The 15,774-nt window shown below is 42.0% G+C and overlaps 1 protein-coding gene across 4 annotated transcripts in view; it reads right to left on the bottom strand.

The window, feature by feature from the left end:
• Positions 1-15,774, bottom strand: part of LOC142826575 (maestro heat-like repeat-containing protein family member 2B) — a 45,244-nt gene that overhangs the window by 19,480 nt on the left and 9,990 nt on the right. For 3 of the 4 annotated variants that reach the window (XR_012900795.1, XR_012900794.1, XM_075919505.1), the window contains exons 1-14: positions 13,978-14,915; positions 13,519-13,638; positions 13,152-13,274; positions 11,844-11,996; positions 10,485-10,511; positions 10,056-10,178; positions 9,562-9,641; positions 8,967-9,102; positions 8,702-8,797; positions 7,729-7,833; positions 5,159-5,282; positions 3,632-3,741; positions 1,385-1,537; positions 7-161 (exon numbers count right to left, since the gene is read on the bottom strand). Coding sequence is in view for 2 of the 4 variants with exons in the window: in XM_075919505.1 (XP_075775620.1) it covers positions 7-161; positions 1,385-1,537; positions 3,632-3,741; positions 5,159-5,282; positions 7,729-7,833; positions 8,702-8,797; positions 8,967-9,102; positions 9,562-9,641; positions 10,056-10,178; positions 10,485-10,511; positions 11,844-11,996; positions 13,152-13,274; positions 13,519-13,638; positions 13,978-14,193 (1,721 nt within the window). In the remaining 2 variants the exon portion in view is untranslated. Of the gene's footprint in view, positions 1-6; positions 162-1,384; positions 1,538-3,631; positions 3,742-5,158; positions 5,283-7,728; positions 7,834-8,701; positions 8,798-8,966; positions 9,103-9,561; positions 9,642-10,055; positions 10,179-10,484; positions 10,512-11,843; positions 11,997-13,151; positions 13,275-13,518; positions 13,639-13,977; positions 14,916-15,774 lie in introns of those variants that run through there. The other variant, XM_075919506.1, reaches the window with a different exon arrangement.

The raw sequence follows: 15,774 nt of genomic DNA, 5'->3' as shown, positions 1-15,774 counted from the left end.
ATATACCTGTCCATCGGCAGACGTTTCATGAGGAGGCTGAAGATCACTGCCTCTAGGTGATGGTGACCTAGAATGGACACTGCCTCCACCAGGAACTGCCTCAAGCTACCCTGCTTGATGGTAGGCATGTGAATGTATATTATACTCAGGATATCTGGCACCTGGACAGAATAAAACCAGAAAAAATGTCCCTTTTCCATTCTCTCCATTCATTCTGCAGAACCAAAACGTTTATTTAGTCGTTTAGCAATTTGCTGTTCTTGTAGAAAATCCTCCCTTCAAAAAACAAGTATTTAGACATGGCTGCATAGATTTAACCCACAAAAATTATACATATCTCTGCCCATACCTGGCTGCAACACCGGGTTAAGACATGCTGAGGCCCTAAGCTATGTCAAGTTAAAGAGGCCTCATTGCATTTCCAAAAAAACATGTATTATTCTAACAGAAAGGACAATGAAAATAGAAATAATCAAGTTATCTATCTATCTATCTATCTATCTATCTGTCTATCTGTCTATCTATCTGTCTATCTGTCTATCTATCTATCAGTACATAGGCAAAGAGGCAAGTAAAAACTAGTAATTTTGGGGTATTTTTAGAGACCCCTCATTATCTGAGGCCCTAAGATGTAGTTCACTTAGCTTGTCTCTTGGGGCCGGATATTCTCTTTTTGCATTTTACTCGGAGTCTAATTTTTCCAAGCCTTTCATGGCTGGAAACTGTGACAACAAGATAGACAACTAATCAAGCATCTTCCTTTTCCCTTGGGGTACGGCTACACTAGCTCGTTAGTTTGAGCTAGGTAGAGTAATGAGGGCAAGCAGAGTTGCAAATGAAGCCCAGGATTTAAATATCCCAGGCTTCATTTGCATGTTCCCGGGTTCTGCCATTTTTAAATCCCCCTTCATCCGAACTCCATGCCTGCAGCTACACGTGGCACGGAGTAGGTAGTTCTAATTAAAGATCCTAATTCCATGAGGAGTAACTGTAGTTCGAATTAGGATCTTTAATTTGAACTACCTAGTCCATGCCGCATGTAGCAGTGGGCACGGAGTTCGGACTAAGGGGGATTTAAAAATGGTGGCACCAGGGAACATGCAAATGAAGCCCGGGATATTTAAATCTCGGGCTTCATTTGCAAATCCGCTTGCCCTCATTACCCTACCTAGCTCGAACTAACGAGCTAGTGCAGATGTACCATTAGATTATCTCTGTCTTCTGCTGTTGATTCCCCCGTTGCCTGACTCAGGATAGGAACACAGATGGAATTACCTTCCAATCCCAGAGGGAGAAACAGCAAGACTTGTGTTCACTGCAAATGATGGCAAAGACCTGAAAGCCTGCAGGTTAGCCAGAAAAATCTCTCCAGCTTCTATTTTACCTCATCCAGCATGGCACCTCCACACTCCTTCAGGATGATCTTCATCCACAGACCGGCTGCTGTGGCACAGGAGGGGCTAGCAGACAGCATACCATCCAGTATGGCCTCAATAAAATCTGTGGCTTGTTCAGAGGGAAAGTACTTACTAACCACCTGTGGACAGATCAAAAACAGGAAAGATTGCAATGATAGTCGGCTCCAGTACTTTTAAGAAAGGAGGCCTAAGAGCTGTATAGGAAAATAATGTATTCATCAGCAAATTGCTAATTGGGCTCATATCTGGCAAGGCAGTTGCAATTAAAATTTTCTCTGTAATCTTTCTAGCTACCACATCTCTATTCTACACTAATAATATCAGGTTAGATCTTAGGTTGTACAGTTAGCACAACATTGTATGGGACAAACAGGATGTAAATTTCCAGTTTATATTCTATTATGTACATGACATCTTTTCACAAAATATAAAAATATGCAAAGAGATGCATGCACACAAATATAGGTTCAGGTAAACATACAAGGTGCCAAGACTGGTTTCTCAGCTTGATATCCTGCTCACATATTTTCCCCCTGGATGGATGGATGGATGGATGGATGGATGTGCGCGTGCACATGCATGGGTATGTTCATGCAACTGTCTGGAATCTGTTTTTTACATGGCATTCATAGCATATACCTATGAAAAGCATGTTACTAATTACCCATGAATGCCTCACTCCCATAGCTCGCTCCAAGTGTGGAAAGACATCACGAAAGCATAAAACAATCATAGAATCATAGAATACTAGGACTGGAAGGGACCTTGAGAGGTCATCGAGTCCAGTCCCCTGCCCTCATGGCAGGACCAAATACTGTCTAGACCATCCCTGATACACATTTATCTAACCTACTCTTAAATATCTCCACAGATGGAGATTCCACAACCTCCCTGGGCAATTTATTCCAGTGTTTGACTACCCTGACAATTAGGAACTTTTTCCTAATGTCCAATCTAAATCTCCCTTGCTGCAGTTTAAGCCCATTGCTTCTTGTTCTATCCCCATAGGCCAAGATGAACAAGTTTTCTCCCTCCTCCTTATGGCACCCTTTTAGATATCTGAAAACTGCTATCATGTTCCCCCTCGATCTTCTCTTTTCTAAACTAAACAAACCTAATTCCTTCAGCCTTCCCTCATAGGTCATGTTCTCTAGACCTTTCATCATTCTCGTTGCTCTTCTCTGGACCCTCTCCAATTTCTCCACATCTTTCTTGAAATGCGGTGCTCAGAACTGAACACAATACTCCAATTGAGGCCTAACCAGCGCAGAGTAGAGCGGAAGAATGACTTCTCATGTCTTGCTCACAACACCCCTGTTAATGCATCCCAGAATCATGTTTGCTTTCTTTGCAAGGGCATCACACTGCTGACTCATATTCAATTTGTGGTCCACTATAACCCCTAGATCCCTTTCTGCCGTACTCCTTCCCAGACAGTCGCTTCCCATTTTGTATGTATGAAACTGATTGTTCCTTCCTAAGTGGAGAACTTGGCATTTGTCTTAAACTTCATCCTATTTACCTCAGACCATTTCTCCAATTTGTCCATGTCATTTTGAATTATGACCCTATCCTGCAGATTAGTCGCAACCCCTCCCAGCTTGGTATCATCTGCAAACTTAATAAGCGTACTTTCTATACCAATATCTAAATCGTTGATGAAGATATTGAACAAAGCCGGTCCCAGAACAGACCCCTGTGGAACCCCACTTGTTATGCCTTTCCAGCAGGATTGTGAACCATTAATAACTACTCTCTGAGTATGGTTATCCAGCCAGTTATGCACGCAGCTTATAGTAACCCCATCCAAGTTGTATTTGCCTAATTTATTGATAAGAATATCATGCGAGACTGTATCAAATGCCTTACTAAAGTCTAAGTATACTACATTCACCACTTCTCCCTTATCCACAAGACTCGTTATCCTATCAAAGAAAACTATCAGATTGGTTTGACATGATTTGTTCTTTACAAATCCAGGCTGGCTGTTCCCTATCACCTTGCCACTTTCCAAGTGTTTACAGACGATTTCCTTAATTACTTGCTCCATTATATTCCCAGGCACAGAAGTTAAACTAACTGGACTGTAGTTTCCTGGGTTGTTCTTATTTCCCTTTTTATAGATGGGCACTATATTTGCCCTTTTCCAGTCCTCTGGACAAGGGAAAATGAATGGTGCACAGCCACTAGGACAGTCACCTAGTGTCTGTTACCTTAGCCATTTCACAAGATGCTTGAAACAGAGCCTCAGGGTCTGGAGTTGTTAGTGCCTCACGGAGACATCTCAGCTCCTCCTCTGCTGACCCCAGGTTTGTGCACTGACCTAGGATAGAGAAAAGGAGAAAAAGTATGGCAACATTTAATAAAACTGAACCTCTGATCCATAGATAATCATACAGGAGGATCTATGGGGTATGTTATTACCAGCTCTGTGTGAAATTTTGGCCCCACTAAAGCCAATGACGAAATTCTTGTTGACTTTAATGGAGTCAGAATTTTACCATCAGGCTATGTCTAGACTACATCCCTTTTTCGGAAAAGGGATGTAAATTAGACGTATCGCAATTGCTAATGAAGCGGGGATTTAAATCTCCCCTGCTTCATTAGCATAAAAATGGCTGCAGCTTTTTTCGGCACGGAGCTTTGCTGGAGAAAAGCGCCAGTCTAGATGCTGATCTTGCGGAAAATTAAGCCTTTTCCGAAAGATCCCTTATCCCTCCGAAAAAGGGATGTAGTTTAGACGTAGCCCCTATGTCTGAAAGTTAACGGTAATGGCATGTGATTCATTGTGATTCATACAGGATTAAACAGGCACTGTATTCTGTGTGGAGCATCTTTCTCTGTATATCTGGTTTCAGTAGCCACTCTGCTCTCAGTATTTAAATCTAATCTCATAGTCAAGCACAACTCATGTAGATTGATCTGAGGTTCTGATTTGGCGGAGAATCCCTCCACTGAACTCTCATTGTAAAAGAGATGGGGCTGACCAACAGCTTAGGTAGGAAACCCAGGCTCTTCACTCACTTCTAAATCATGAACTGTCTCTTTAAGGGAAAGCTGTCCTGCTCTGTCATCTCCCTCTCCCCACCCCACTCTGCAGAGGGGGGGCATATGGGCATATGGCGGGGGAGAGAGTGTGTGTGAGACAATGTGTGTGTGTGTGTGTGTGTGTGAGTGTGAGAGAGAGAGAGAGAGAGAGAGAGAGAGAGGGACATGCTGGCTGCCAGAGAAATCTTAGCAACAGTGCACTGCCTCTTTAGATAGGCACTCCATTACTCACCATACTTCAGACTGGAGCAGCACTATTGTATGTGTTCCTCTCCCCAAACTCTGCTCTGCAGAGATGATGACAGGGGCAAAGGGGTCACCCTGACTTCTGCACGTCTCCCTGCTCACCTCCCCTCCACACACCACTAGCAGCAGATAGGATGGAGCAAGGTCGGAGAGGGGCAGCTGAACACATGCTGCTGGCATGCTTGCTAATCAGCTGAGCGCTCCAGACAGAAATTCTGGGGAGAAGAGCAGATCTGGCCTGTGTGCTATATTTTGTCCACCCTCTAATATTTGCAGATTATTTATTATTTGTGCAGTTCTCTTCCAGCAATGTACTTACAAGGCCCCAATCATTCTGTTATATAAGTGTCGCTAACAAGACAGAAAGAATTACAGATGGAAAAAATGGTCATTACAACAATGAAAGAAAGTGAACGGTTACTTACACCTGCTCATGGTCTCCTCACCTTGTATATTGAGCAGACAGTTGATACAGTCAACCACCCACTGACGCGATGAGGTAATTGAAGCACAGGTATATGGTGCTAATAGCCCAATCAGAGATCCAAAGTGATCAAAAGTTTCCTGAGGCTAATTAAAAAAGAATGAAGAATGAAAGTTCTCCGGCTATACTGGACATTATTTGCCTTCCTTATTGTGAACTCCATTACTGTACCTGGGTACGGCACATTGGAAAACATAATCCTTGTTGTACATGCAAATTGATGGGGTCTAAATTAGCTGTAGCACTCAAGAAAAATCTCAGAGTCATTGTGGATAGTCCTCTAAAAACATCTGTTCAACACGCAGCTGCAGTTAAAAATGCTAATGGTATGTTAGGAACCACTAGGAAAAGGGATGAATAATAATACGATAAATATCATCATGCCACTGTTTCAAATCCATGGTACACCCACACCTTGAATACTGCAAGCAATTGTAGTCCTCCAACTTAAATAAAGTTAGGTTATAATTGGAAAAAGTTCAGAGAAAAGCAACAAAAATGATATGGGATATGGGACAACTCATACAAGGAGAAGTTAAAAGGACTGGGACCATTCATCTTAGAAAAGAGATGCTTACAGTGGGGTATGATAGAGCCATATAAGATGATCAGAGATGCATGATATGGGTGTCCCTATATCTCTGACTGCCTGGGGCTGGGACTGGACAACAGGGGAGAGATCACTCAACAATTGCCTTGTTCTGTTTGTTCCCTCTGATGCATATAACACCCACCACTGTCAGAAGACAGGCTACATGAACCATTTGTCTGGGGGATCCAGAATGGCCATTTATTTTTTATGTTCTTATCTGATTAAATAGAAATAGAAATTCAACTTTAACAGCCTGAGAGTATAAGAATGCATCTATGACACTGACACAGCCAACCTATGTGTGACCCACAATAACTTAACAAGCGGCACTGCAATTGTATCAAGACAAGTCACTTATATGTTATTTCAAAGGGTGTGTCTAGACTACTGAGTTTTGTCGACAAAAATGGACTTTTGTCGACAAAACTATACCTGCGTCTACACTACCGCTGAGTTCTGTCAACATAACGTCGACAGAACTCAGCAGTTTTGTCGATGCTGGTAAACCTCATTTTACGAGGCATAACACCATCTGTCGACAGAGTTCTGTCAACAGAAGGTGTTATTGCATGTAGGCTTGTGTCTAGACTACAGGGTTTTGTCGACAAAGCAGCTTGCTTTCTCGACAGAACTGAATGTGTCTAGACGCTCTTTGTCGACAGAAGTTTTGTCGACAGATACTGTCGACAAAACTTCTGTCGACAAAACCCTGTAGTCTAGACGTACCCAAAGAAAAGTCCTAGACTAGCGATCACCAACATCATGCATTTTGGTAATAGATATGAAAGGTAGATGTTATGTATTATTGTCTGTATTTATATCTTGCTAGAAGTTTAACATAACGAAATTAGCTTGTAGATTCCAATTCCTTTTCATGTCTTAATTGCCTTAATTATATGCAACTGTCTTCAGTTAACCTTAAGATCAAAGATATAAGATAGTACAAGAAAATATTTTTTACATTGCCTTCAGCTTAACTATCTGTGTTGTAATGGAAGACCACGATCGGCTAATTACCTTATGTGAATGACCATCACCCATTTACCAGTGTATGCATAGGAAATAGAAAATTAACTTCAAAACAAAGTACGACAGGAGATCTGCATGACCTATTCTTTCTCAGGGAGAGATCCTGCTTAGACAATTTCTGTGAGGAGGCTTGCCAACCGGCTAGAATAGCTATAAAAGACAAGTTATGGGACTGATCTTCTCTCTCCAGTCTGCTTAAACTTTGAACAGGGGACGTGTAAGCCATAGGACATAGATCTTTCAAATAATTATTTGGAATAGTCTGGGAAACGCATGGAAAAACTAACAGCCTTTGCATCTAAACTGGCTTTGGATGTTGACCGGTTAGCATGATTCCAGAGAGACTTTTACACGCCAGCCGTTTATTCCACCATGGTTGTGATCCTGAACTATGAAAAGTGAAAGTCATTTTAACAAATATCTATCACTTAACCATTTGTAACTCTCTTCTTTTTCCTTTTAACAACAAATCTTATATTCGGTTATTAAGGATTGGCTGATATTTAGGGAAGACCTGTGATTCATATTAACCTAAGGATAAGTGTCTAGTCCTTTGTGATTGGTGATTATATTAGACTTAGTTGTCTAGATGGGAACCAAGGTCTGGAATGCCTAAAGGGTACTATTGTTTGGTATTTTGTTAACCAGAGTAGAAGCTCTTTTCTTACTGGTTTGGTGAATCTAATTATAAAATCACTAGTCTGGGGAACTGCCTGCCCTGTTTCTTACAGTCTGGCCTGAGTGCTGTCACAGCACTATTATGGAAACCTTTCTCTTATGGAAGCAGAGGGATCTTAGTCACTTTGAGGCCCCAGCTGCAGGCCTAGTAGAATTTCTCATGCATTCACGTTGAATGTCAGATTTGATATAATCGGGGAAGTCAGCTCAAGGAAGAGTAGAACTATACTCACTGTGCTCTTAACTATCTCCTGATAGGCAGTTAGCAGCCAGACACTGGCCTGCAAGGCCCTTTCTCTCTCCCACTCCTTCCCTGAACTGAGCCAGGTCTCCAGTAGCTGTTGGCAAAGCAGGAGAATGGACAAAGTTAGTACCAGAAAATCCCTCCCAAACGTTTCTTTTAAATAGGTTTGATTGTCACTAAAATCCCTCTCCAAAGCATTTAACTTCCATATAGCAAAAGATTTATATGTCTCCAAAAAGAGACCCTTGTATATACAAGTCCCAGGGACCAGATTCACCTCTGGTGTACGTAACTCCATCAAAGCCAAAGGAGTTACATGAGAGATGAGTCTGGCTCTGTGTATGTGAGGGCTTCTGTAGACTGTCTGATGGCAGCTGTCTAGCACATTGCATGCAGTTTGGGGTCTGGTGCTGTGTTCTCTTTCCTGGACAGCTTCTCCCATGCTGAGTGGCAAATGACAGAGAGGAGCATTTCTTTTTATTTAGAGCAGAGAAGTCTCCCCAGCCCAGCTCCTTTTATAACTTTATTTTCATACCAACGTTGCACCTAACTCCCCTCCCCTCAGCTCTTCAAACTATTCTGTTTATGTCTGAAGAGCAGGAAGTCTTTGGTGAATGAGTTTCCATACACAGAGCTTAACTCAATACTAATTCATTCCTTTTACAAGAGGTGATCAGTTCTCGCCGGTCCTCTTGAATTTGGTTACTGCACTGATGATTTTCTTTCCTGTCCATGTAGTGTTAACTATACTGGAAAAACTAGATCTCAGTCCACCACTGGCATAAAATAGAACAGCTCCCATGGATTTCAATGGGACACATTCCCACTTACTTCAGGAAAAAATTGATGCTTTCTCCCTAAAATTCACCCGCTGCGGAAAATTCATCCACAACAGAATCTTGAGCATCATCCCTGCTATAACACAAGAAACAATTATCACCCTGGTCCTATGGGCTACTCACATGAAACATTTCCTGGAACCAGTCTGGGGTTGGTTCTTCCTCAAGCAGGATCTTCATTAGCTCACTAAGGGCTTCTAAGGAGCACTCATACAGCAACTGAAACCAGAAGAGAAGGAGCGAGGCTCAACACCAGATAATTTCTGCGGGAGGTGGAGGTGAAGTTAGCCATGACTTTGCAGGGAGGCCGTGTGTGGCTGCTATCACCCAGTGCTTGCTGGGCAGAGATCTCAGTGGAGTCTGCCAGAGGGGAATTGGTGTCATATACCTCTATGTGCAGAGTATCCTCTAGTTTCTTGCCTTCCTCTTTCATCTTCTCCAAGGGAGGAAGGGGAAATACACTTTTGAAAGACAGATCAAGGATCTCACGGTTTTCCTCCAGGGTCAGAGATGGTTTGAGTTTGCTGTCAGAAGACAGAAAGAGAAGTCACGTGTTAGATTCAATACCATAGCCAAGTAAAAAATGGGTTAAATGAATAAAGATTATCCCAATCTAGAACCCCAAATGCAAACAGCCCTTCACTTTGCAGCTGTGCACCTCTTTGTACCTCTGTTAATTATTTGCTCATCTAGAAGTAAAGCTAAAACTTCAATTCCCTTTTTAGAGAAATCCACCAGCTTCCTTCCCCCTGCCAGCTAGCCAGACACCTCCATCCCCACCTGAACTCTTCTCCGTAGTATGGCATGCCCCACAACCTCCACTCTTGTGCCTTTCAAGCACAAATCTCCAAACAGACATGACGCATTCAAACCCTCAAAACAAAAACACCATGTGAGCATCAGCCTGCTCCCAACCTGACACTCATGAATTAACAAATGAGAAGACATCACAGTGCCAAGAAATCTGGCATAGAATATCCTACCACAGCTGTCCAATCGCAAAAATTGCCTTGTAACGAACTGGAGACACCAGGGAATCCAATGGTTCCTTTTTAATGAAGTCCTGAAATGCATGAACAGAGACATAAAAATAGGAAGTGGGTTTGAAAGGCAGAGAAGCCTCCCCCTCACCTTCTGAAACAGGGCTTTATGCCAGACCTGTAAGAAACAGACACTGTTTCAGTGGCTCTCTGCCTCAGAAATGGACCTTAGAGTCATCTGCTATACACAGGTCAGCAAGCTGTATCCTGGTAACTCATCAGACACTATCCATTCCTTCCAGTTACAGCCCACAATATGCCAGCATCCCGGCCAAGCACAGTGGACCCAGCATTCTGGGTGCCAGGCAGGTAAATCATGACACTGCAGTAGTATAGCTACAGCCAATGGAAAGAATAACATCTACCCGGACAATCAGTCTCATTACATAATAACAAAATCCCTTGTAGCTCAGGCTTCAAAGTTCCTAATCACTCACCATCATGTAAGCAAGGAGCTCCAGTTTGTAAGAGAATTCAAATGCCTGGGAGTCTCCAGTCTTCAAAACTGCACAGCTAATCTCTGTTGCATTCTGGATGAGGGTTAATTTCAGGTCCATGTCCTACATTTCCAGGAAAAACAAGAGGATGTGGGTGAGAAACTGAGAGAATCAGATTCCAGAAGAGTAGAAATTAGATCTAGACTCAGGACAAGTGTCTGCAGACCCCAGAAGACAGAGAACCCCAGCTCTACACCCATCTCAGAAAAAGAAAAGGCCCAGGTTGATCAAGTAAACCCAGGTCCATTTACACAGAGTAGTCATGACTCCTGCTTGATGTGGGAGGGAAAACAAATCTTATGCAATTTAAACAAGAAACTTGTGCATAGTAAATGCACAAGATACGAGGGCAGATTATTTAGAATTTACCTTGTTCGTAACATTGATCCCCAACACCTGAAAAACAAAATGTAAAACCGCTACTAGCAATTTCTATTCTGCCACATTATTCACATTCTACAAATATCCTGGTTAATGAATATGAAGTAGAGAGAAATCACTATTACTGAATCTTCCAAAAAAGCAGGAAATGTGCCCAGTCTGGGTGTATTGCAGTGGACAATATCAGGGGCCATAGTTCTTAATATTTGTATTTGTGAACTACTGGAAAATGTCAACTTGGTTCATTTGTGATCAACTTTTTTTGACAATGAGAGTCTCAGTTAGGCTAAGTCTAGACTACAAAGTCTGAAAAAGATACGCAAAGTCTGTATCTTTCTCTGCTTTTCTTTCAAAAAAGGCTTTTTCGAAATTTGGAAAAACCTGCTCTTTCAAGCCATCCCTTCCTTCCTCATAAATCAAGGTTTACAGGGATGGTGAAAGAACGCATCCACTTTTCCAAAAAGTGGATGCGGCATTACTTTTCTGGGATACCTCTGGTATCCCGGAAAAGTACTGCAGCCTAGACATAGCCTTAGACAGAGTAGACTGGAATGGCAAAGTGATGTGGAGAGATTAGAACTATGCACTGAGACCAGAATCAGGGCTGGCAAGTGGACAGCCATATATCTAAGGAGCAGAAATAATGAGCAGGCAGACAAATAGGAAGACAGATATGGGGAAAGGGAAGTAGATAGTCCAAGAAACAGTGATAGCAAATAAACTAAATACAAGCTAGCATTATTCTCCCTTGAGTAGCAAGAGGTAGAGCTAGATACTCATACATATTAAGGAAATTAAGGTGCATCGACAGGTCACCCTTACCTCGAAATAGCTTATTTTGAAATTTGGCATTGTCTACACAGCAACAAATTTTGAAATGAAGCACTATTCCAAAAAGTCCCTTAACCCTCGTGGAACAAGGTTTACAGGGATGTTGGGATAGTGAGCCCGTTAGATTTCAAAATAACGGGCGCACTCAAAAGATGCGGAATAGCTATTTCGGGATACTTCTGATACCCTGAAATAGGTTCACAGTGTAAACATAGCCTTAGAGTGTTATACTGCACAGCCTGAGTGTGACTGCATCTGAAATACTATGTAACTGTGACCTAGAGAATTTCAGAAGAACACAGAAAAACTAGAGAAAATACAAACAACAGCAACAAATAAGATATTTGTTACAGCTCACACTCCATCCATGAAGGTTTTAGATTTGATGCACATGACAAACGGTTGTTCAAAGGAGATTTTTAGAAAAATAAGCCCTCTCTTAGTAAACTCAGGTCCAGTGGAGGCACTGATCTAACTTCAGAGTAATATCCCCAACACTTATGCAAAAACTCTTACTTGGCAACCGGTTCTATAATGGTGTAGGATGTTCTCTGTGATGTCTGCCTCCACCCGAGACAGAAGTTGCTCTTTTGGAGCATGCATAGCCACTTTGCTGTATGTCAGCATCAGCGTGCTGCGGGTCTTGGCTCTTTTCCCATAATGGTAGTCCTGGACAATTGGAAATGTCACAAGAGACAATTACTTCTGATTCATTTTGCCTTGAAATTCTGATCTGTTGCTGACTGAGGAATTGCTTTTGGCAGCGATAATAGCTTGTACTTGAAAAATGTATTTAAGCAAAACCATAACTGCGTGAGGCAGAGAGGTATTGGTGTCTCAAACATACTGATTGGATAATTCTGACACAGAGAGCCCAAAGTTTTGACCCTACCCCAGTGAAATAAATGGGAGATTTGTCATTGACACTGATAGGCACAGAATTAGGTGCTAAATGATATGCCTAAATCTGCACAGTGAGTAAACAGCAAATCTGGCAATGGTGGCCAAGAGACCTAATATGCTGTTTTATCCTCTGGATAAATGGTTCTCAACCAAAGGTACGCAGAAGTTTTCGAGGGGGACAGATCAGATCATTTCGATATTTGCCTAGTTTTAGAGCAGACTACCTAAAAAGCACTAGCAAAGTTACAAACTAAAATTTCATACACACAATGACCTATTTACACTGCTCTATATACTGCACATTGAAATGTAAGAAACATATTTATATTTAAATTAATTTATTTTAATTGGTATGGCATATGAAAATGGGAAATTAAGCAATTTTTCAGTAATAGTGTGTTGTGACACTTTTTTGTATTTTTATGCCTGATTTTCTAAGAAAGAAGGTTTAAAATGAGGTGAAACTTGGGGCACACTAGACAAATCAGATTTCTAAAATGGGTATATTAGTGTGGAAAGTTTTAGAACCACTGCTCTAGAGCACAGGGTCCATAACAGTTGTCCAGAGAGCAGGTTGGTTAGTCACATGTTGCTTGCAACACCTCCTCCTTTACAGCTACTAACCTGGATTTAAAAAACAGCTACAAATACATTCAACACTTTTCCATATAATTAACTGGTATAGTTCCTACACACTGTGCATAGGAGAGGCATTCAAGCCATGAAACATCAGATGCTAAAAATCAGTTGAGAGAACCACGGATCCAGACTGTGCTCCTCTCTACTTAAATGTAAGCATCACACAGAGCACATCCATTGGGGGACAGTGTTAGCTGACCAATGAGACTCTACCGGGGGCAGGAGATACTGTCTCTAGTTTAGAGGGAGAGGAAGTTTGAGAGAACCCCCTGGCTCCTTTACCTTCAGGCGACCAATAAACCCAGAAATCTTAACTTTGTTCATTGCTGCCCCAAACTCCTGAAGTATGTTCAAGATGAGGTCCAAGTGGCTCTCGGCAGAGAATGCAAGGATGGAAATGACTCCCTGTTACTCAAGAAAAATATTGGTTAGTGAATCTGACCAGGTGCCCAATAGACCCCACAAGTCAATTCCTTTCACCCAAAGTAGTGTAAAGTGCCAATGGGAGGGGGGAGCAAAGGGTGAGTGAAATAGCAACAAAGAGGACATGAAGCAAAATGGCATCTGTCCCAGGACAACTGAGAGCTGAGTTGCCCAGGGGACATTCAGAGGGTACATGATAAGGTAGGGAGAGGGACAGGGTCCTTACCAGTCTATCAGGGGCTTCCATGTAATCTGCTGTCTTCAGAAACTTCTGAATCTGTGATTTAATATGGACCAGGTCCTGACAAACTGCCAAGCAAATTCCTAGTGCCTTATACAGGAAAGACTGAAAGAAAGAGGCCAGCATTGAGATATCAAGAATACCACATGCTTGTCAGTATAGAACCAACCCAGCAACACACACTGACACAGGAAAAAACAACCGAGCCAAGACCAAGCACCCCTGCTGCAGACACATCCCATCATCTTCCGCCACCCAGTTAGGGAACAATTCAGTACCAATAGTTGCTCCAAGCAAATGCCAGGAGGGGAAGAGCAGGGAACAAGCAAACACAAATTTTATACACAAAAAAAACCCAATGAAGCAGAGAGAAGTCTCATGCAGCCCTCCAACAAGAATTCCAAGAGCAATTAACTAGAAACTAAACCTTAACAGAGAACAAACCTTCTCTTTGGAGGGGCTGGCATAGCTGGCCATCTGCTGGCTCAACTCAAAGCTTAGCTGGCTGCTCCAGGCATTGTCATTTATCTGCTCCAGAGATGTTCTGAGGAACTGTGTGTAAAACAAGAGCTGGTTTATTGAAAGAATTTTTGGTTGGGGCTTGAGAGTTTTTTCCCTTCCTTGTTCTCTGTTGTAACCATTCCAATATTCAGGTGTCATAGGAAGATTATTTCCCTATTGAGAACTATGAGCATTGACAACCCAGACTTCCTCTGCTGGTTGTTCTTTAACCTTTGCCTTATGATTCTGCTCAGTCCCCAAACTCAGATGCACAGCAAATTGGAGAATGAGATCTGACCATTGATTTTATAGCAGACAGAGGATAGGTCTAGTGAACTTTGATCAATGGGCCATCATTAACAAAGAGCCAAGCACCTTCTCTGAAGTGCTACAGACTCTTCATAACACTTTCTGCGGGTATGCAGGGTTGTGAGGTATCTCACTACCACCTGCCCTTAGCATGAGGAAGCATTCTCTATGCCTGCCAGGTGTCAGCTCCTGACTCTGCCAGACACAGGAAATGCAAGCACACCCTTCTCACCCGGACCCAGCTTTGCTGTCCTGCAGATAAGCAATAGGCATGCTTCAATCATCACACCCTCTACATATTCCCAGAAGGTCCAGCCCCTGTTCCACTGGACACTCCCAGAATTCACAGGTTTACTACTTACCACCTTACTATTTTCACCTCAGCATCACTGATCCATTTAACACATCGCTCTTAGGTGCATATACAGTGAAAATAAGTAGAATTTCATTCACAAAGAATGGAAATTTGAGAAGCAGCAAGCAGAATTAATGTAAACAAAGATTACGTAAAAGTAAAATCACCACACACTTCCTAAAGGTTAAACTTAGACAACCAAACATTCCTCTGTCTCACAAAGGATAGCTCTCCCAGCTTGAAGCACCCAGACCAAATGTGATCCTCCTAAGTCAAGCAAGCTGGCAGCTTATTCCCTAGATGAAGGATAACTGGTACAGGATACCTCTGGACCTCCCAAAATAGTTTCAAGCATCTCACTAGTAAACAGGTATCCCCTATTGTTTGGTTTTCTTGGATAGAGTCTCCTCTGGAGACTTTGCAATTACTTAATTAGAATTTTCTCAGTGAATAATTACTCAGCCTACATACAGCCAGACAAAGTTGCTTTTCACCTTCTGGTGACCAGCCTCAACTCGTAGACCTCAAAAACATAAATTTTCAGTATACATCCAGAAGTAGTATTCCCTCTAAGGCTACGTCTAGACTGCAAGCCTCTTTCGAAAGAGAACATCTAGACTGCAACCACTTATTTCAAAAAAGCGAGCTGTTTTTTTTGAAAGAGAGCACCCAGGCAATCTGGATGCTCTCTTTCGAAAAAGCTCCATTTGCATTCAATAAAGCCTTTTTTCGAAAAAGCCCCATTTGCATTCAATAACACCTTTTTTCAAAAAAAGGCATTATTCCTTGTAAAATGAGGTTTACCGCAGTCGAAAAAACTGCTGCATTCTTTCAATTTAATTTCAAAAGAATGCAGTGGCAGTCTATATGCAGAGGAAGTTTTTCAAAAAAAAGGCCACTTTTTTCGAAAAAACCCTGTAGTCTAGACACACCCTGAGATTTCCGATCCATAAACGGAATGAGTTTTGTCTTGTGCGCTGCTGTGGCATCTACCAGTTATTAACATACATATATATACTGTATATATATGCAGTCTTTTTCTTTGTTGAGACTGCCATCATATTCTTTCAAATCAT

Source organism: Pelodiscus sinensis, chromosome 1 (genome assembly GCF_049634645.1).
Source record: "Pelodiscus sinensis isolate JC-2024 chromosome 1, ASM4963464v1, whole genome shotgun sequence".
NCBI classification, from domain to species: Eukaryota; Metazoa; Chordata; order Testudines; family Trionychidae; genus Pelodiscus; species Pelodiscus sinensis.
This window is presented reverse-complemented; position numbering and strand designations above follow the sequence as displayed.